Source organism: Pristis pectinata, chromosome 17 (assembly GCF_009764475.1).
Source record: "Pristis pectinata isolate sPriPec2 chromosome 17, sPriPec2.1.pri, whole genome shotgun sequence".
In the NCBI taxonomy this organism is placed as follows: Eukaryota; Metazoa; Chordata; class Chondrichthyes; order Rhinopristiformes; family Pristidae; genus Pristis; species Pristis pectinata.
Window position 1 is genome coordinate 8,160,351 of NC_067421.1, and position 21,924 is coordinate 8,182,274.

The following is a 21,924-nucleotide window of genomic DNA, read 5'->3' on the forward strand; positions in this document are numbered from 1 at the left end:
GAAATTCACCAGGCACACACACATTGTGGCTACCACAACAGGTCAGAGACTGGATACCTTGCAGCAAGCGACTCACCTCCTGACACCCCAGAGCCTTTCCATCATCCACAAGGCACAGTTCTGGCCCGGATGGAGTGATCTCCACCTGAATGAGTGTAGCTGCAGCAACCGTCCAGGACAAAGTGGACTGTGTGATTGGTTCCCACTGGATTGGGGCTACTGGGTCAGTGCTATTGAAGTGGCATTGAGATAAAAGATCAACCATGACATTGAATGGAAGAGCTGGCCCAATGGCCAACTACCATCTCTGTGAAGGTTTAGAACTTTCCATCTAGTTTTGGTGCCCATACCATCTACAAAATGTATTGCTGTTACTTAGTTGACTCCGACAGCAAAGCTTTGACCTCTCTCAGCTCCTGTGAGACGCACCTACAGGTTTCCAAATTGCACACCGTCCTAACTTGGAAATGTATCGCCATTCCTCCTCCACTGGGTCTAAAACCTGGAGGTCCCTTCCCAACAGCAGTGCAGGAGCACCTTCACCAGAAGGCTTGAAGGAGGCAGATCACCACCAAGGAATTAGATCGCCACCCAAGGAATTAGGCTTGGGTGGTAAATGGTGACTTGCCAGTAAACACCCTCGTCCTGAAAATATGGGCAAAATCTGGCTGCAGCACAGCAATATTGTGTTTAGCTTTGCTCACCCTGCTATAGGAAAGGTGTCATTAAGCTAGAAAGAACGCAGAGGAGATTTATAAGGATGTTGCCGGGACTGAGTTATGGAGAGAGGTTGGGAGTTTTTTCATTGGGGCGTAGGAGAATGAGGGGTGATCTTATAGAGGTGTATAAAGTTAGGAGGGGCATAGATAGGGTCAATGCACACAGTCTATTTCCCAGAGTTGGGGAATCGAGGACCAGAGGGGAGAGATTTAATTGGAATCTGAGGCGCAACTTTTTCACCCAGAGGGAGGTCAGTGTATAGAATGAGCTGCCAGAAGAATTGATTAAAGCAGGTACATTAACAGCATTTAAAAGGTACTTGGACAGGTACACGGATAGGAAAGGTTTAGAGGGATATGGGGCTAGCTTAGATGGGAATCTTGGTCGGCACAGATCAGTTGGGCCAAAGGGCCTGTGTGATTCTACGACAGGCTGACAGTAGCTCCACAGAAGGCTCATTCTGACCTGTATTTCGTTGTGCAATATCATGAATGAAATGCCTTTTTGTTTTCAGATGGTGGTCACGGCCGGGTGGAGGAACAGAGCAGCCAGCTTCCCATGGCCGAGGGTGTCAGTGGAGAGCCGACGGACGCGGGCAGCTTCACTCTCCGTGCCGTCACTGAGGAGCTGGAGGTCTCAACCGGCAGCGTAGCTTGCTGGTGCCGCAGCCTGCCCACCCAGAGAGCGCGGCACTGAGTCGCAGTGGTCACTCCTCAGTAAACACCGTTGTATAAATAGGAAGGGAGGGGGATTAATCATTGTTTTATGGAATTTGGGCAAATGTTTGCACAGTGCTATATTGACAATACCAGTCAGATGACTTAAGACTTTGGTTCTGGTATCCAGCAGATTTTCCCTGTTCTGATGAATGAGTTGATCATTTGTGTATATAACTGATGGAATGCAGCACGTTTCCCAGTTCAACGGGTATCGTAGGACTTTAGAACCCTAAACGGCAGCTGTTTTTTTTTTTGGTTTTTTTTTTAATAGACTTTACATACAAATACAGGGCTTAGAATCAAGAGGCTGGAAGAGATTTGAGGATAGGTGGTTTTGTGTGCGTCACCAACCTCTGGCGCAGCCAGGGGTCTCAGACTGCAGTGGGACCAGGCCAGTCCTTGAGGAGTGCCGAGCGATATCTCCAGACAGAGGCCAGTGTAACTAGAAGCCGGTGGGCGCTGTCACTGGGGAGCGGCCCGTATAACAGGAGGGTGTACCCGTTGCTGGGAGTGGAGCGGAGTCCCAGGCAGTTTGGGGCGGGGAGGTGGACTGGTTCTGAGCCCAGGGTGGAATCCCGGGAGGGGTGTACAGCAGTCCCACGGGCACTCTAATAGGGTATGATGTGCCGGGTGGGAGTGGAGCTCTGGAGTAGGGGATATTGCCTGCAGGCTCACGGCAGAGGTGCTGGTTTGCACGTTCCGTCTCAGCAGGAGGGGTTACGGTCTTTGTCAGCAGGTGGCTGCAGGTTTCTTTCACACCAGGTTGGGGGGGGGGGGGGGGGGGGGGGGGGGGGGGGGGGGGGGGATTGTGTGATTGGATCTCACATTGGGCGTGGGTGTACGTGTCACTCGTTGCAGGCTCCTGTGTCGACGGATGGGGTTAAGAGCCTGAGATGATGGTAGTGTACCATGGTGGCAGGTCTTGGCTCACTTATATTTTTTTACCAGTACTGTATCAGTACTAATGTTCACTGAGCTAGAGTGGAGGGGGGCTACTGATGGGGCTAGAGTGGGAGTTAGTCCTGTGCATTACAGAGTAAATGGGCAAGCCCTCTCTCCATTCTATGCTCCCTGCTTCCTCCCCTGGAGTTCTTCACTGATGTTGATCATTGTTATGGATGCAGTTAATAAAGTGAAATGGTCAACAATGCGGATGTGGTCTAATGATCACCTACACTGATGTGATTGAAATGAATCAGTGCTATTAGTGCTGTATATTGATGTGGTGGATGATAGTCATGTTAATGTGATCTGGTGATACTTATCAATGATTTTGATGTTGGTTGATGTGGTCGCTGGGCTTCTGTTGACCTGGTTGCAGGAGGCATTTTGTTGGGGGAAAATATCCATTCAAATGGGGTTTTGGGAATTCTGCACTGTCTTTGTATTGGCTGCTCACAGTCTCTCCTCATTCCTCGATTGTCTCAAATAAACACAAAAATGTGCACATGTGCTCACAACCTAAACACCGCAGTTAACAGACATTTGTAGTTTGTGATTTGAACTTTCTGTGGCAGTGGAAAGATTTTGATACTCAGTGAATACCAAGTAGAGATTAAATTTGATACCATTATTAGGTCTGTGTGATTGTTCAGGAGTTTCCATTTTTCACTTGTTCTTTTACTGCATCATGTAAGGACTGATTCAAATGTCTTGTACTTCTGTTAACAAAATGAATGCCAAATAAATTCTGAAGTGGAGATAACTTTCTGTTATGATGTTTTGCAGTCACTATTCCCATCAACTCATCCCTTAGTCACCAAGACAACTGTTATCAAGGACTGGAATCTCAGCGTGTTTCCCTGGACCGAGCCCAGTTGATGATCTGAGAGCAGTCTGCAGACCCAAGGCATACATTTGGTTTATTTATACAATAATAAATCCAAGAGCTAATTATTAACTAGAATCTAATCTGTGGGTTTGCTGATTTTAATTGGGAATAACAACACTACACACTGGACTCTAACCCAGTTGTGGACTAGAATGGAGTTTGTGGGTGGGTCACGTACAATGAGTTCCAGTACCAGGTGTAAATTATAGGCTGGGGTGCTTCCAGAATTGCCATTATCACAGAGTTGGTCACAGATGCTAATTTAATCTAAAAGTTCAGTGTTGTTATGGTTAGAACAAATAAGAAGGCCATTCAGCCTATCAAGTCTGTACTGTCTTTATAAAGAGTGGAAGTTGGGTCTGTGTTATTACATAGAAAAATAAGTAATAGATGGGAGTCACATTTCATTTTCTCAATGAGATGTAAGTGTGATACTCAGAAGTGAGTTTTAGGCCAGAATCTCGCTTCAGCTTTTGTGTAGATTTTATATAATGTAGAACTATGTTATAGACTGGAATCTAATCTAAGGGTTTGAAGTTTATGTAGAATAATAACAAACCAGAGTAAACTGCAGTACCAGGTGGGGCATTGTATAGATTAACAGAATGGGTGAGTTACATAGGGGAATCCAATCAATAGGATCAGAGACCCTACAACAGAAACCTTTTCAGCAAGTTCCAAACAGGAATTTCAAAAAGAAGTGCTGGGTTTAATTACAAGTTGTGTATTATACACAGGACACAAGATGAAGGGAGATGCACTGGTGAAAGCAAATCGAGGGGCTCCAAGGACTTTATAAATAAAAACCTGGGAGTAAGTTGGAGTGGAATTGAATCCAGGGGTTTGATGTATGAAATACAAGTTGGGGCTCCACGTGGATTATATAAAATATAACACATCTAAGTGAGCTAAAGCCTCAAATTTTGGTAGTTTTTAATAAAGAATAATGGATACCCAGCAGTGAGTTATAGGTTGGAATCCAATCCAAGGGTTTGGTGAGGTTTTAGTATTGAACCAGTGGTGATGCTTGAGGAGTAGAAAATTGCAGATGTTATGTTTGAAGTAAAAAGGACACGGGGGGGGAAAACCCAATAACTGCAGATGGATCAGCTTAACCTCTGGTGGGGAAAGTTCTGGAAACCTCGGGCAAAACTAGCAGTCACTTGGACGTGAGGATGGGGTTGTTAAAGGCAAATCACGTTCAACTAACTTGATAGTGTTTTGGATGAAGCGGCAGAGAAGGCGACAGAGGGAAATGTGGCTGATGTGGTCATATACGCGACTTCAAGGCCTTTGAGGTGCCACACAATAGGCTTGTCGTCAAGATGGAAGGCTCTGAAATAAAAGGGGCTGGAGTGGCACGTTTAGAAAATTTGCTAAGTAATGGGGAAACGGCAGCAGTGAGTTGCTTTTCCGACTGGAGGGAAATGTACAGTGGAGTTCCCCAGGGTAAATCTTTTTATTAATGATGTGGGGTTGAGTGCACAGGACACAACTAAATTTGCAGATGACAAAAAAAAATTGAGGGTGTGGCGAACCGAGGAGAGTAATAAACCTTGCAGAGATGTGACGAGCTGGTGGAATGGGTGGGGAGGTGGCAGATGTAATTTAATGCTGAGAAATCTCGCATTTTGATAGAAAGAGTGAGAAGAGGCAATTGAGGGGAAAAATCCTTAAAAGGTACGAACACCAGGTCTGGGAGTGTATGTTCAGTTTGTTGAAGCAGGCAGGGCAGGTTGAGAAAATAGTTAAAATAAAAACATTGGGCTTTTAAAAAATAGAGGCATGGTGAGGAAGTCCTGAGGAACCTTTTGAAATCATTGTTTCAGCCACAATTTGACTAGGGTCCAGTTCTGGGTGCCACACTTCAGGAATGATGTGAAGACTTTGAGAGGGTGCAGAAGATTTGGCCAGAATGATTCCTTAACTGACAGACTGGAGGTGGTGGGGTTCTTCTCCTTGAAATGGGGAGTTGCTGGAGGATTGGATGATATTTTAAAATCATGAAGAGTACAGACGGGGAGAAACTGTTCTCATTGATGGAGAGGTCAAGAACAAGGGCCGTCAAATGAAGGTGATTGAAGAACCAAAAATGACTTGAGTTGTTTTACACAGTGAAAGGTCAAAGTGTGGATTGCACTGCCAGGACAGTGATGGAGGCAGTTCCCTTGTGTGCAAAAGGGAGCTGGATACGTACCTAAAAGGAGAAAATTTGCTGAGTTATCGGGAGAGGGCAGGGAGTGCTACATGATGGATTGCTGTTATGTAGACAGGTATGTAACAACAGGCCGAATGCTGTAACCATTCTGTGACTGAGGTGGTTTATTAATATTAATAACAGCTACTGAGTAATGAGTGAAATGCTGCAATACACCCCCAGGATCCACATGCGTTTATAAATGGTAACACAAGAGTTTGAGCCTAGATTTTATTTTAGTTTATATTAAAAAAAAGATTAGATACCTAGGAATAGGTTGCTGATTACAATCTAAACTGGTGTTCAATAAGTTTTTAAAAAACAGATTAACAGAAACTTGGAACTGTTACAATTTGAAATCTAATTGTATAAAGTGGGAAGTGATAGGACTGCACTAAATGGGAATTCCGCAGCTCAAATACAGCTATCTCACCAAAGCCAATGTCACCGTTTGTGCTGGTTGTCACTACGTATGGATGGCCAACTCTAAGCGCACCAAACAGATTTTCTACTCTGCTACGGCTAATGGAAATTCTACAAAGATGCTCTGAAGACTCTTCTTGAGAAATGGCATTGACATCACAAATAGGGGGAAATAGCCATGAACCACTCTCAATGACATCAAAACCTCCAACATGTGACAACCTGGATTTGTGAGAAGCACCTTGCTCTCAAAGCTAAAAAGAAAATGGAAAGGAATTAGGAACAAACGCCAGTCAGCACGAAGCACCTTCAATTTCTGCAGCGGGGACTATGGGTCTTGGATCAGTTTACAGAGACACCTCAAGAGTCCAGCATTGAACCATGGTAGGAATCATCATTGTATTGAGAGATGGACTATTTTGGTGTAAAGTTGCAGATAGCTGATTAAATTTTTGAATATTCCTGTGAATGAGTGCACACCGGAATCTAATGTGAGGAACTGGAAATACAAGATGGGATATAACTAAAAGCCAAACGTTAATCTCCTGCTTTTGGGTTTGTATCTAGAACAAATGCAGAGAGGGGTGTTGCACATTGATGTCTAATCTGAGGTTGAGAGATTGGTTGAGGTGCTTGGAATTGGATTGGCTGAGGAATCCATTATTACTGGGAATGTGACAGGTTGAAATCTGTGGGGAAACACGGGGTTTACATAACAAACGAGGGGAGTGAATTATGAACAAGTCTCGTCTGGGAATTTGGTTTCTTTACATAGAATAATAGAAATAGGCTGGATCTAATCCACAGATTTTTCTAATATATAGAGAATGGAAACATGGGGTTAGGGGTTGGATTGAAATCGAATTAGGATTTGGAGGTTATACTTGTAGAGTAACAGATAACCCAAGAGAGTGATTGACAGATGGGGGAATGTCGATTGTATTGGTGATTTAAGTCTATTGTGTAATAAATTGCCTGGTGTATGTTGCGCCCCAGATTCTAATTGAGTGTGGGGTTAGTCAACGTCTTGGGAGTTTGTTATAGGATAATGATCGGAGCAGTGGGGCGCGCTCAGGGAATGTTGTCTGGGAATGAATTGCATTGGTGAATTCCAAGTTAGAAGTTTATATTCCAAGTTAGAATAACAAGAAACTAGGCGTGGAATCCAATTGACTCGTTTGTATATTAAGTATTCACCACCTGGAACTGAGCCACATGTAAGAGTCCATTCTAGATTAGCGACGTGAGAGAGCAGACTACAGACAGGATGGTTTTAATATAGAATAACAGGAAACGGGTCTGGTATTTAAAGCCTTGCGTCTCCACATATAGGCATGGGGATTTGCCAAGGGCGAGTGTGTGAGGTTGATTCGGTTACAAGGGTCTCCATATCCTAGGGAAATCCTGAGGCACAGGGAGCGCCTTCAGCCCAACTTGTTTTGTTTGGAAAGGTTTCGGGTGGAGCCCCTGGATCGGGTGCATTGGTACCGCAGGGTTGCATAAGCAATGAGACAAGTGTTCGTTCTGGGAGACCCCGGCTGAGGGGGGTGGAAGACCCCCCCCCCCCCCCCCCCCGCAGATCTCTGAGCCTGGATTGGTTGTGCAGCTCTGGGGCTGGATTTGGATTGGCTGCAGGGCACTGGGTCTGGATTGGGATTGGTTACGGGGTCCCGGTTCGGATTGATTGGGGACCCTGGAGCTGGCTGATGATTGGATGTGGAGGTCCCAGTCTGATGTTCGATTGTTCGCTGGGCTCCAGGTCCGGGTTTGGATTGGCTGTGGCTCTTGCCCTGGGTCTGGATTGGTTGCAAGGCATTGAGTCTGGGCTTGGATTGGTTGCGGGACACTAGGTTCGGATTGGTTCTAGGATCTGGGTGGGGATTGGTTCAGGATCTGGGTGCGGATTGGTTGCTGGGCTCCGTGTGTGAGTTTCTATTGGTCGATGGGTTCTCATTGTGGGTTGGGATTGGCTGTGGTGGCTCTGGGTGCCGATTGAACGGCGAGCGGGGCTGATGCAGGAACGAGGTTGTTTACAAGAGGCGATGGAGGCGGGCGGCGGAGCGGGGCCTCGGGGGAGCGGCGGCGGCGGCGGCCGGGGCCTCCCGGGACTCGGGCGGGTGGCCCTCCTCCTGCACCTGCTGACGGTGGTGGGGGCGGCCCCGCGGCCAGGTGAGAGACCCCGGGGCACGGAGGGGGGACCCCGGGCACGGAGGGGGGGGGGCACCACCCCGGGCACGGAGGAGTGGGGGGGGGGGGGACACCACCCCGGGCACGGAGGAGTGGGGGGGGGGCACCACCACCCCGGGCACGGAGTGGGGGGGGGCACCACCACCCCGGGCACGGAGGAGTGGGGGGGGGGCACCACCACCCCGGGCACGGAGTGGGGGGGGCACCACCACCCCGGGCACGGAGTGGGGGGGGGCACCACCACCCCGGGCACGGAGTGGGGGGGGCACCACCACCCCGGGCACGGAGTGGGGGGGGCACCACCACCCCGGGCACGGAGTGGGGGGGGCACCACCACCCCGGGCACGGAGTGGGGGGGCACCACCACCCCGGGCACGGAGTGGGGGGGGGCACCACCACCCCGGGCACGGAGTGGGGGGGCACCACCACCCCGGGCACGGAGTGGGGGGGCACCACCACCCCGGGCACGGAGGAGTGGGGGGGGGGCACCACCCCGGGCACGGAGGAGTGGGGGGGGGGGCACCACCCCGGGCACGGAGGAGTGGGGGGGGGCACCACCCCGGGCACGGAGGAGTGGGGGGGGGGCACCACCCCGGGCACGGAGTGGGGGGGGCACCACCCCGGGCACGGAGGGGGGGGGGCACCACCCCGGGCACGGAGTGGGGGGGGCACCACCACCCCGGGCACGGAGTGGGGGGGGCACCACCACCCCGGGCACGGAGTGGGGGGGGCACCACCACCCCGGGCACGGAGTGGGGGGGGCACCACCACCCCGGGCACGGAGTGGGGGGGGCACCCCCACCCCGGGCCCGGAGTGGGGGGGGCACCACCACCCCGGGCACGGAGTGGGGGGTGGGGACACCACCACCCCGGGCACGGAGTGGGGGGTGGGGACACCACCACCCCGGGCACGGAGGAGTGGGGGGGGGGGGACACCACCCCGGGCACGGAGGAGTGGGGGGGGGGGGGGCACACCACCCCGGGCACGGAGTGGGGGGGGGCACCACCACCCCGGGCACGGAGTGGGGGGGGGCACCACCACCCCGGGCACGGAGGAGTGGTGGGGGGTGGGGACACCACCACCCCGGGCACGGAGGAGTGGTGGGGGGTGGGGACACCACCACCCCGGGCACGGAGGAGTGGTGGGGGGTGGGGACACCACCACCCCGGGCACGGAGGAGTGGTGGGGGGTGGGGACACCACCACCCCGGGCACGGAGTGGGGGGGCACCACCACCCCGGGCACGGAGTGGGGGGGGCACCACCACCCCGGGCACGGAGTGGGGGGGGCACCACCACCCCGGGCACGGAGTGGGGGGGGCACCACCACCCCGGGCACGGAGTGGGGGGGGCACCACCACCCCGGGCACGGAGGAGTGGGGGGGCACCACCACCCCGGGCACGGAGGAGTGGGGGGGGGGCACCACCCCGGGCACGGAGGAGTGGGGGGGGGGCACCACCCCGGGCACGGAGGAGTGGGGGGGGGGCACCACCCCGGGCACGGAGTGGGGGGGGCACCACCCCGGGCACGGAGTGGGGGGGGCACCACCCCGGGCACGGAGTGGGGGGGGCACCACCACCCCGGGCACGGAGTGGGGGGGGCACCACCACCCCGGGCACGGAGTGGGGGGGGCACCACCACCCCGGGCACGGAGTGGGGGGGGCACCACCACCCCGGGCACGGAGTGGGGGGGGCACCACCACCCCGGGCACGGAGTGGGGGGTGGGGACACCACCACCCCGGGCACGGAGTGGGGGGTGGGGACACCACCACCCCGGGCACGGAGGAGTGGGGGGGGGGGGGGACACCACCCCGGGCACGGAGGAGTGGGGGGGGGGGGGGGGGACACCACCCCGGGCACGGAGTGGGGGGGGGCACCACCACCCCGGGCCCGGGGTGGGGGGGGGCACCACCACCCCGGGCACGGAGGAGTGGTGGGGGGGTGGGGACACCACCACCCCGGGCACGGAGGAGTGGTGGGGGGTGGGGACACCACCACCCCGGGCACGGAGGAGTGGTGGGGGGTGGGGACACCACCACCCCGGGCACGGAGGAGTGGTGGGGGGTGGGGACACCACCACCCCGGGCACGGAGGAGTGGTGGGGGGTGGGGACACCACCACCCCGGGCACGGAGGAGTGGTGGGGGGTGGGGACACCACCACCCCGGGCACGGAGGAGTGGTGGGGGGTGGGGACACCACCACCCCGGGCACGGAGGAGTGGTGGGGGGTGGGGACACCACCACCCCGGGCACGGAGGAGTGGTGGGGGGTGGGGACACCACCACCCCGGGCACGGAGGAGTGGGGGGGCACCACCACCCCGGGCACGGAGTGGGGGGGCACCACCACCCCGGGCACGGAGGAGTGGGGGGGCACCACCACCCCGGGCACGGAGGAGTGGGGGGGCACCACCACCCCGGGCACGGAGGAGTGGGGGGGCACCACCACCCCGGGCACGGAGGAGTGGGGGGGGGGGTGGGGACACCACCCCGGGCACGGAGGAGTGGGGGGGTGGTGGGGACACCACCCCGGGCACGGAGGGGGAGGGGGGTGAGACCCGTGGGGGACGGGGACGTGGGGAGGGGGAGAGACCCGGGGAGCGGGAAATGGGGAGAGGACGGGACATGGGGAAAAGTGGACACCTGGAGTGGGGGTACACAATATGTGTGGGGGACGGGACGTTGGGGAAGGGGTGGGATATGGGATGGGTGGGGGGGACAGGACAGGACAGGGCATTCGGGGTAACAAAGGGGGAGGGTGACGTGGGGGGAGGGGCAAGAGAGGACGTGTGGGAGGGCAGATGTCGGAGATGAGAGGGGTGCAGCAGGAAGGGGTGTGGGCTGGAGTGGGACAACGGTTGGAGGAGACGGGGGTTGGGATTGGTGATGGGGAAGGATCTGAGTGAGACGGTACGGATGATGGGGAGAGCGTTGCTGCAATTTGTTGGTGGGGAGGGGTTGGGAGTGGGATCAGCTGTGGGGGAAAGTGGGAGGAAGTACATGGTGCGTATGGGGGGGGAGAGAGATGAGGACAAGAGTTTTGGAGGTTGAAGGGTTGCTTACCATTTCTGTATTAACTTGTTGCAGAATGCATAACTTCCAATGGAACCGATTTAACAGGAGAGCAGCGTATTACGTCTGGAGTAAATTGTGCAAACTTGATGCAAAGTGAGCAGGATTACAACCTGACTTTATCTCAAAACATCACAGGTAGTGGGCGTAACTCGTATTCGGCTTTGGAAGACTGTGTCACATTAATAACAGCAATCAATGCAACTTTGTTCTTATTATTGTCACCATTATGTAAGGTGCTGCTGAGATGAAATGGCCAGGAGAGTGCAGAGAGGGAGGGGACAGGCTTTTGGTACGATGTTCTATGCGATGGCCCCAAGGGAGGGAGGACGTTTTCTGCTGGGTCAGGGACTGGGCATTTTGTATGGCTGGCACAGAGAGGTGGAGGCTTTTTATTTTACGAAGGGTGGTGTTGAGAGATGGAGGAAAGGAGGTTTCTGAGGATGCGGCCAAAAGCAGAAAATTGTTGCTCTGAGGAAAGGCCGGAGGAGCTGGGGCTGTTTTCTTTCTAACAGGGAAGGCTGACTGCAGACTTCATGAGGTGTATAAAACTGTGAGGAGGCATAGAGAACGTGAATAGGAAAGACCTGGTTCCCTAAGCAGAGAGATCAAAAGCCATGGCTCATAAAGTAATTGGAGACATGTTTACACGCAGAGCATCTGGTGTTTGCTGTCTGAAAGGGCGGCCGGGGAGAAACCCTCCCCATGTTTAAACAGTATGTGGATCAACAGTGCGAAGGCAGGGCCACTGCCCCAGTACTGGAAGCTGGGATTAGACCAAGGAGCTCTTTTATCACCAGGACAGATTCACTATGCCAAGTGGTCTCCTCCTGTGTTGTGAATTCTGTTTCCATGAGATGGCAGATGGGGCATTCTGTACAGCTGGCACATTGATGCACGGAGCTACGTGTCATAGTTTGCAGGCTGCAGCTGGATGTGTCAGACTTGGGCAGCGAAGGCAGGAGGTTGGGCTGGCGTTTCTGCTCGCACCTCTGAGTGTTCACAGCGACAGCAAAGTGTTGTACAGGGTGTGGAGGAAGAAACCACTGGACAGAGGGACGGGGATCACACACCTTAGAGGTGAAAATAATGGTGGGGGTATTGTACAGGGGGCTGGGTACTAATGGTGGACAGTCCTTATGAAGTTGAATACTGTGGACGTAGGAAAGAGTATTTGACTGTATCCCAAATGACACAAAGCCTGGAACTGTGGAGCAGTGGGGAGATTTAGTGGTGTGGAACTGAAGCAGGACACAGTTCAGATGGTGTAAGTTAGGTTAATTATTTAAACATCTGCTTGGACTAATTTTGGGTACTGTGTCCAGTTCTGGGTATTGCCGCTAAGGGAGGAGGGTAGAGGCATTAAGTGGATTCACTAGAATCTACTTCAGCTAGAAGGGTTATATCCTCAGGGTAGGCTGCACAGAATGATCTCGTTTCAAGAAGAGTAAATATTTATATAATTATAAAGTGTTTACTGCATGATCAATGGAGGAGGTGATTTAGATAATGAAACTCCTCTGGGAGGATCCAGTACAGGGTGCATTTGATCCATTTACCAGGCTTGCATTTGTGTTAGGTGCTTCTCTGAGCGAAGACGTCAATCACACGACAGGAGAGGCAGAAACGGTGAAGCCGGGGGTGAGTGCAGCTCAGGTCAATGACCAGGTGAAGTTGCCGTCTGCCAGTGAGCCTGACATCCAGCAGCCAGTCGGTGGAATCAGCCACCCAGTGAGGCAGTCTGCTGAGCCAAAGCGGGACCTTGGAGTTCCAGGTACGGTCTCTGCACTCAACATGGGAGGGCTGTCGAGACCATGCTAGCTCTTTGTAACACAATCCAGCCAGTTCTACTCCCCTCAGGTTCCTTCTGATACTGGTCCTGCTCCCCTTTGGACACGACGATTGAATCGGCCCCCACTACATCCACCCCGGACCCCAGCACTAGTTTTTTTTCTCATAATCTCGCCTTTGGTTCTTTAGCTGCTCACCTTCATTCGATGGCCTCTAGTTCTTGACTCCTCTATCTGTACACTTTGTGATTTTAATAAACACCCTTCACGGATCCCCTCAGAACCAGCTCTGTTCCAAGGAGAACATCCCCAGCCTCCGCAGTCTATCCACATCATTGAAGTCCCACATCCTTTGAATCATTTAATAAATCTCTTCTGTATCCTCTGCAGTGCAATCATTTTTTTCTATAGTGTGGCAACCAGAACGGTGCTCAATATTCCAGCTGTGGCCTAACCAATGTTTTATAACGTTGTACCAAGACATCCCTACACTTAAACTTTGTGCCCCGGCTAATAAAGGCAAGTATCTCGCGTATCTTCTTCACCACCTCATCTACTTGTGCTGCCACCTTCAAGGATCTTTGGCCTTGTACACCAAGGTCCGTGTTCCTCAATACTCCCTAGGACCCTACCATTCATGGTGTATGTCCTACACTTACTGGACCTACCGAAATGCATCACCTCTCAATCACTGGGATTAAGTTCTGTCAGCCATTGTGCTGCCCAATTTACCCACCTGATTGAAATCACTTTGTAGCCTAAGGCTGCCCTCACTATCAAACTCTTCTGATCTGCAGACTTACCAATAATATCTCCTACATTCACACCTAAGTCGTTTATATTTTATACATATAAAACAGCAAACATCCCGACACTGATCCCTGTGGTATATCACTGTCAAGGCTTCCAATCACCAAAGCAGCCCTCCGCCATCTATTACCAAGGCAATTTTGGATCCAACTTGGCTCTAAGCCCTTTTGGACCATCCTTCTATGTGTGGACCTTGTCAAAGGCCTTACTGAAGTCCATGTAATGCACATCAACCCTACTGCCTTCATCAATACATTTAATTAGTGCTTCAAAAGAAAATCAGTTTAGTCAGACAGGATCTCCCACCAACAAACCAAGCTGACATCCTTTGGCAATCCCTGCCTTTCCAAGTGTAATCCTGCCCCTCGGAATTTTTTCCATTAATTTCCCTACCACTGACGTTAAACTAACTGCTCCATGGTTACGTGGATTATCCCTGCTGCCCTTCTTGAATAAAGATATTACATTTACTGTCTTCCAGTCACCTGGAACCTTGCCTGTGGCCAGTGAAGATTCAAATATTTCCATCAGGGTCCTACAGCATCCCATTATTCCCCGGGGATTTATCCATCTTTACGCTCGCTAAGACAGCCAATGCCTTTTTAATTTTACTGAGCTCTAAAATGTCACCGTCACAACTGAAATCTCCATCTACAGTGTCTTTCTCCTTAGTGAACACGGAAGAAACTACACTCTCTGGCTCCACACACACAGATCGCCCCTCTGGTCTCTTATGGGCCCCACTCTTTCTCTGGCTAACCTCTTGCTCTTAATAGCCTTAAAAACAAACTGCCTTGAGATTATCCTTAATCTTTGCCAGTGATACTTTATGGCCCGTCTTTGCCCTCCTATTTTTATTTAAGCAACCCCCCCCCTTTACACTCTCTCTACTCCTGAAGGGCCTTCCCAACCCCACCCCTTTTCTGGCGCAGTATCCTTACCAAACCCTCTAACCGTTGGCATTCAGGGTTCCCTGGACTTCTTGTCCTTGCCCTTCATCTGTGGGAACATTACCTGCGCTCTCACTAGTTCACTTTATAAGACTTCCTGAATGTATATTTATCTGCAAGCTTCACCTCCTGTCTAATGATAATGAAATCAGTCTCTCCCCCCACAGGACAGACACTTCGCTTCCGCACTGTCTTTACATTTAGAGTTGTGATCTCTCTCCCCAAACTGTTCGCTCACTGACACTTCATGATGAGATTTATTTATTAGTCACGTGTACATTGAAACACACAGTGAAACGCATCTTTTGTGTAGAGTGTTCTGGGGGCAGCCCGCAAGTGTCGCCACGCTTCCGGCGCCAACATAGCACGCCCACAACTTCCTAACCCATACGTCTTTGGAATGTGGGAGGAAACCGGAGCACCCGGAGGAAACCCACACAGACACATGGGGAGGACGTACAAGCTCCTTACAGACAGCGGCCGGAATTGAACCCAAGTCGCTGGTGCTGTAATAGAGTTATGCTGACTGCTACACTACTTGGCTTCGTGCCCTGGGATTAGCTGGAGCACTGCCCCATCCTAGTGGGACTTCCTGTGCACTGGCACAAAATTGTCCTCCTGGATGCAGTCTAAAAATTCCACTCTTTTATATGCCTCGCCATCACACCTGAGTCTGCTGCCCCCTGGAGTGTTGAGTCCTGCCCTTCTTTCCACACATCTCTGTGATTGCAACAACCTGCTGACCAACGCTCAAAGTTCGTCCTCTTTTACCAGTCAGGCTCGTTGCATTAAAATAGATGCAATTTATCCTTCCGGTTCTCATGTGTCTTGTCTTGAGCCCATGTCTGTCCTGCATACAGCACTGACCTAGCTTCTGTGCTTTACTGATCCTTGCTCCCAACTGTATACCTTCTCTGTCCCATCCCCTGCCAGTCTATAACCTCACCGGCAACATGAGCAAACCTAGCAAAGATATCGGACCCATTCTGGCTCCGGTGCAGCCCATCCTGATGGTACAGTTCCCGCCTCCCCCAGAAATGTTGCCAGTGATCCAGGAATCTAAAGACCTCCCTCCTCCTCTTGTTTGAGCTATGCATTCACCAGACCGGTCTTCCAACTCCTATACTCGGTGATGCCTGGCCCTGGAAGTATTCCGGAGGTCCTGCTCTTTAATCCACTGCCTAACTCCCTACCTTCACATTGCAGGACCTCATCCCTTTCTCCGCCCGTATTAGTGGTACCGACCACTGGCTGCCCACCCTCTCCTGTCCGAATCCCCTACAGCCGCTCAGAGACATCCCTGACCCTGGCACCAGGGAGGCAACATCCATTCAGGGAATCCCTCTCACAACCACACAGAGGCCTGTCTGTTCCCTTACAGTCGAGTCCCCCATCAGTACAGCTCCCCTGGTCTGTGTTTCCTCCCCTGTAATGCAGCAGAGCCAACCGTGGTGCCACAATGTTGGCTGTTGCAGCTTCCCCCACCCCCACCACCAGATGTAACCAACATGGTGTACCTGTTTGAGAGAGGGGTGGTCAGGGGCTGACTGCTCTGATTACTCTTGCTGGTGCTCACCTGTGGTTTCTTCATCTCCTTAAACGCACTGTCCTCAGTGTCCTGCTGCTCCGTTGTGAGTCCATCCACCGCTCCACTGGGGCAACGTAGTCAGTCAGGAGCTGCAGCCCACGCACACGGTCGTCAGAGGCACTGGCCGTCTCCCTGATTTGCCCCGCTCTGCAGAAAGAGCACTCCATAGGTCTGAGTTCCTTCGTCAACCCTTGGACTCAGAACTTAGGTACCCTGCTTTAGTTTAGACTGCAGGTTATGCTGGGGACCTACTTTAAAAACTAGCTACTGCAGTGTAAGAAAGATAGTAAATGTCCACCCAATCGCCCTCCTCGCCATAGCCCAAGCCCTGAAACCACTACACTCCAGGGTCCGCTGTAGGGGGAACTATCCATCCTGTGATAGATTGCTCCAGGGAAGAGCTGGCTTCGAGGGAAGGGGTGCCTCTCGTCCACACACACGGAGTGAACGGCTTCTATCCCACTGTTATGAGACTATTGAACAGTCCCCTAGTACGATAAGATGGACTCTTGACCTCACGGTCTACCTCGTTATGACCTTGCACCTTATTGTCTGCCTGCACTGCACTTTCTCTGTAACTGTAACACTTTATTCCACATTCTGTTATTGTTTTCCCTCGTACTACCTCAATGCACTGTTGTAATGAAATGATCTGTATGGATGGCATGCAAAACAAAGTTTTTCACTGAACCTCGGTACATGTGACAATAACAAACCAATTTACTGTTAATGTAACGTCGTCTTGTCCATTACCCACCTCTGAACCTATCAGCAAGCTCCAGCTTCTAAACTCGGAGGGGTGTACCGGCTGTTGTTTGACCCTGACTTAGTTGCATGTTTGCTTCACTAATATTGACACTGCTTTGGTCACTAAGTAATGATCGTTCAACGCGAGATCTCGCTCAGACGGACAGAAGCTGTGACTATGACACCCATAGCTTAAACACTCTTCACCCCCAGCCGGTGAACAATCTGCCTGTGACGACCCAACTCTTTCCCCTCTTCACGTTGGTTTGTTTTTCGATCCTAGGTCAGGTGTTGGCGATCATAATGATTGCCATAATCATAGTCCTGGGCTGTGGCATCACACTGGGCTACATCTACAAACGGTAAGGACAAGCTTCCTGCAGCGGCTGAGGTGTGTGACCTGGGGTGCAGTGTAGGACTGAGAGACGAGGGTTGATGCCTAACTGAAGGTGTCTGGCCTGGATGGGTCCGTGAGCTCCTGGTCTGATCACTAGCTGCAAACCGGCTGTGCCTTCTGCCACGAGTCGCCACCAGGACATCTAGACAGAGTTATTAAGGAATTTAGACCACATTGAGAGGCAAGGGGAGAATGTGGGAATCTGGTATTGGGATAGAGGATCAGCCGTGCCTCCGTGTTGATTGGAGGAGCAGACTCGATGGGACAGTGATGTGTCTTTGCATCTGTTTTTCAATATTTCTGTATCGGTTCTAAGTCCATGGCTGAGTTTCCTAGGGTAGAAATGTTGAATACTAGAGGGCATAGCTTTAAGGTGAGAGGGGGAAAATTTAAAGGGGATGTGCAGGGAAAATTTAAAGGAGATGTGCAGGGTAATTTTTTTTCACAGAGAATGGCAGGTGCTTGGAATGAGCTCCCACGGGTGGTAGTGGAAGCAGCTATGAGGTGTTTGAGGCTTTTAGATAGGCGCATGAACGTGTGCAGGGAATGGAAGGACATTGATCGTGTGCAGGCAGAAAGGGTTAGTTTGATTTGGCATCGTGCTCGGCACAGACATGGTGGGCCGAAGGGCCTGTTCCTGTGCTGTACTGTTCTGTGGTCTAACTTCCATGTTACCCTGCCCCTTGTCCGTTGATTCTAAGCTGCCTGCCCCTGGCCCTCTGCTCACCACAGTCACCCACCCTCTCGCTCTGCCCTCACCTTCACTGCCTTCGTCCCCATTAAAACTGTTGCAGTCCCTGGCCGTCTGCCCGACTGCGGTCTCCTCACGCCCTTCGGCCCCAGAGACGCAGGCTTGAACAGACGTGGCAGACGGCCGTCAGACTTGGCTGAAGCGCATCAGCCACCAAAAAAAAGGCGTGGCCCAGGGCAGCTCGCCGTCCCAGGATATCGGCGCTGCAGTCTCTGGGAATCCTCTCCGTCTGTTCCACTCACCTCCAGTGGAAGGTGCAGAGATCTTTATTTCATTGCTGCCACTTGACATCTAGTTGCCGACCATCCCCAAGTCCAGGTACATTCCTTTGTGTATTTAATGGCTCTGCCATTGCTGGCTGTTCCTTCAGACTAACTCATCGCTGGGCTCGGGAATTCCCACCCTGGAAACCTACCTCTTTGACCAAGCTTCGGCTTGCGTGCCCTTGAATCCAGCTCGGTGTGAAATTTTACCTGATAATGAAGCACTTCATTGAATCAATGAGGAATTGATGGAACTTTCCACCATTTCACTGCAGAGGTCGAGATTTAAAGAAGCAACGGGAGCAGCAAGCGTGTGAACAAGAAATCCAGCGCATCATGTTGCCGCTGTCGGCCTTCTCCAACCCCAGCTGTGAGCTGGACGATGAGATCACCCTGGTGATGGTGACCCCTCAGACGCACGCTGGGGGAAGCAGTGAGGGCGACTGCCCACTCGCAGCAGCAGCTGGCACTCCTGGGGCTTGAGCTCGAAGCAGACGGACTAAAAGGATCACTGGCCGTGGACTTACGCTGAGAGCGCGGCCTGCGGATGGAGTTGTGTTTGTGAGCCACACTCGGACGTTGTAACACCCCTCCGGACAGATAACTCTCCCTGACAACTGCCAGGGAGTAGCCCGACGCCGTGGAATTTGCTTTTCCAGGCAGGATCAGGCCATTTCTGGGTGTTGGTAACCGGTGCATGAACAGCATTTAGTACAGTATCCAACAGCAAATCATGTGATGGTTTCATTTTATATATATATATCAGTAGGCTGTATTTTAAGCATGATCTGGGTTTGGATGTGTGAAAGGTAAACAGCCTATTGCTAGTGTTTTAAACTTTAATATAAACCCTTCTGAGGAGTGGGGATTGGAGTCATTGTGTGTCAGAAGTGGAGGGGGCAGCATAACCAGGTTGGCAGGGGGTTCTGTTCGGTAGGAACAGGGTTGACCCGCTCCTTTCCCTGCCCTTGCCCTTCATCCCTGCACTGCCCAGGAATCTGTTGATAAACTCGAAGCATCCTTTGAATTTCACTGTGCAGTTCTGTTGCTCTGACTCCTCGGTCCTGGACACTGCAGAAGGTGAATCCACCTCAGCCACGCTCTGTAACGGCTTCCTGAGTTTCAGTGTGGTCACTCCAGTGAAGATCTCCTCTTGCGATAGACCCCTCCACATCCTGGGAATCAGTCGAGTGTTTCACTGCTTCCAACACAAGAATATTCTTCCTTGGGTAAGGAGCACAGTACACCGGGTGTGGCCTCACTGAAAGCTGTGACTACACTTTGCTCCCCCTGAGCAAAGACTAGCAGTCTTGCCTTCCCTGTTTACTTGCTGTTAACTATCACTGATTTGTACACAGCGGTTTGCCTGACTCAATATCTATTAGTTTTTTAAAATGTGTTTTGTTATTTCATTTCTCACACCCCAATCACAGGCAGCCCCTCCCCGCCCAATCACTCAACCACACCACCTCCCGCCATCAACATGGTAATTCCAGTTCCCCGTCACCCAATCCCCCTCTCCCCGTGGGACTCCCACTCATCACTACCATAAGCAGCTCCCCCTCCGCATCCTTCATTGAATTAAGGGTGCAGCAAGGCTGCAGCAAGCTACCTCAGAAGAGCTGAGGAAAACTGTCTGATAAGACTATATCTCAGGACCGCGTACACTAAACAATGGGCCCATCCCAGAAACACGGCCAGTGGATCAGATCGAAACTCTCCAAATCCGCTGCACCTCACACCGAATGGTGGAGGACACTCAAACAGCCAACTCGTTGGAGGTGGCAGCATGAACTTCCCTGTTGATGACAGATCCCAGCACTCTGACCGCAAGGCAGTCACAGCACTGCCGGCCTGGAGGGCTGAGTACGTGATCCCTCGCCAGTTCACTCCACCAGGAATGTCTCTGAGCACAGGCTACACCGACCTCCTTTGGTGCTGAGGACTCGTGCCCCAGAACGAGCATCCGTTATCTCACTACAGGGGCAAAACTGGGGTATCACGTGCAAGCTGGAGGTTTACTAAGGCACGGGAGACTGCAGATGCTGGAATCTGGAGCAAAGTAAAGCAAACTACTGGAGGAACTCAGCGGGTAGGCAGCATCTGTGGAGGGAAGTGGACAGTTGAATGAATCGAGGCCTTTCAACTGGATCAGATGCTGCTCAACCCGCTGAGTTCCTCCAGCGTTTTGGTTTTTTTTGTTCCATATTCCAGCATCTGCAGCCTCCCATATCTCCACTTCACTGCCCTGGGCCCAACTACCTGCAGCTGCTCCCTCAGCATTCTCCCTCCCTCCACACTGCTCTGACCTCACTTGTGTTTCATGTCCATTCTCCTCTTGTTCAGTACTATGTATCTGATGCAAACCTATCACTAGTCTCTGTGCCCTGACCTTCACACTGCACATTTTAAACGTGCACTGTTGCAGTTAGTGTTGTTTGTGATTTAAATGACCATCATGTGTTGCTTCTCAAATTTATACCATGTTAATAGTTAATACAGGTTGTAGATTGTTTCATCAACTAATACTGTTCCACAACTAAAACTGTTCTAACTAAAACTATTCCATAACTAAAACACTATGCCATTAGAAACACTTTTAACTAAGCTTTAATAGGGAAAAAGTTTCATTGTTTGTTACCTCATCCAGTACTGTGGAGATCAAAGGAGCAGGGACGAGAACACTCCCCATCCAAGCCCACCTGCACACCCTAACTGGAGAAAGTGACCCCCCCCCCCCCCACTCACCTTTCCCACGACAGAAGTGGCTGTTAAATGGGGGAGGGGGTGGGAGTTGTGCACCACAAGTGGAGAGGGCAGCATAACCAGGTGGGAAGGGGAGACGGGTTCCATTCACTGGGATCGGGGTTGATCAGCTTCTTTTCCTGCCCTTGCCCTTAATGCCCGCATTGATCTGAAAGCATCCTCTGACAAATTTCACAGTTCCCGTCACTGTCTGGTGGAGGAGTTCTGTCGCTCTGCTTTCATGGTTCTGGACACTGCAGTGGGGGGGGGCGGAGAACCACCACAACATCCACCCAGCCACGCTCCCCAACAACTCCCTGAATTTCAGTGAATCTCAACCCTGCTGCCCTAACTCCCCTCCACATCCTGGGAAGAAAGGATAGTCACAGCCTGCTCATCACCGGGGGGCTTCCCTCTCTTGCCCGTCATCTGCTGTGCCCCCAATACAGTCTGCCTCCCTGCTATCAACACACGCTCCTCCCCACCAACCCAGTTATAATCAGTGTCAACCAGCCCTTGAGAGATGGTGTCTGAACCCCAGGTGCTGACCGACAACCAGTAAATGTGCTGGAAAATCGATTTCAGAAGTTATCGGTGGGCTTTGCGGTTTGGCATTGTCTTAATTATCGGAGCTGTTAAGGATTCAAGAATGTTCTTAATTTGTCCAGGAATATTTCATGGAATATTCTGCCAATTTTTTTATTACAGTGTAATGAAAGTTCTGTTTTTAAAGAA

General features: G+C 52.0%; 2 protein-coding genes across 4 annotated transcripts in view; both read left to right on the forward strand.

Annotated features, from left to right (window-relative positions):
- dgcr2 (DiGeorge syndrome critical region gene 2) overlaps nucleotides 1–3,144 on the forward strand; it is a 56,641-nt gene extending 53,497 nt beyond the window's left edge. For both annotated transcript variants that reach the window (XM_052031792.1, XM_052031793.1), the window contains one exon: nucleotides 1,235–3,144. In XM_052031792.1, the coding sequence (XP_051887752.1) occupies nucleotides 1,235–1,416 (182 nt within the window). In that variant the 3' untranslated portion in view covers nucleotides 1,417–3,144. The remainder of the gene's footprint in view (nucleotides 1–1,234) is intronic.
- A 4,767-nt stretch (nucleotides 3,145–7,911) lies between these two features.
- Nucleotides 7,912–21,924, forward strand: pik3ip1 (phosphoinositide-3-kinase interacting protein 1). 2 transcript variants are annotated; one of them, XM_052031794.1, is made up of 5 exons: nucleotides 7,912–8,059; nucleotides 11,164–11,286; nucleotides 12,728–12,922; nucleotides 17,317–17,395; nucleotides 18,720–21,924. In XM_052031794.1, the coding sequence occupies exons 1-5, from the start codon at nucleotides 7,933–7,935 to the stop codon at nucleotides 18,925–18,927; spliced, it is 732 nt and encodes a 243-aa protein (XP_051887754.1). In that variant the 5' UTR covers nucleotides 7,912–7,932; the 3' UTR covers nucleotides 18,928–21,924. The 2 variants fall into 2 exon arrangements, with proteins under 2 accessions (XP_051887754.1, XP_051887755.1); XM_052031795.1 differs by having other exon boundaries at nucleotides 11,164–11,244.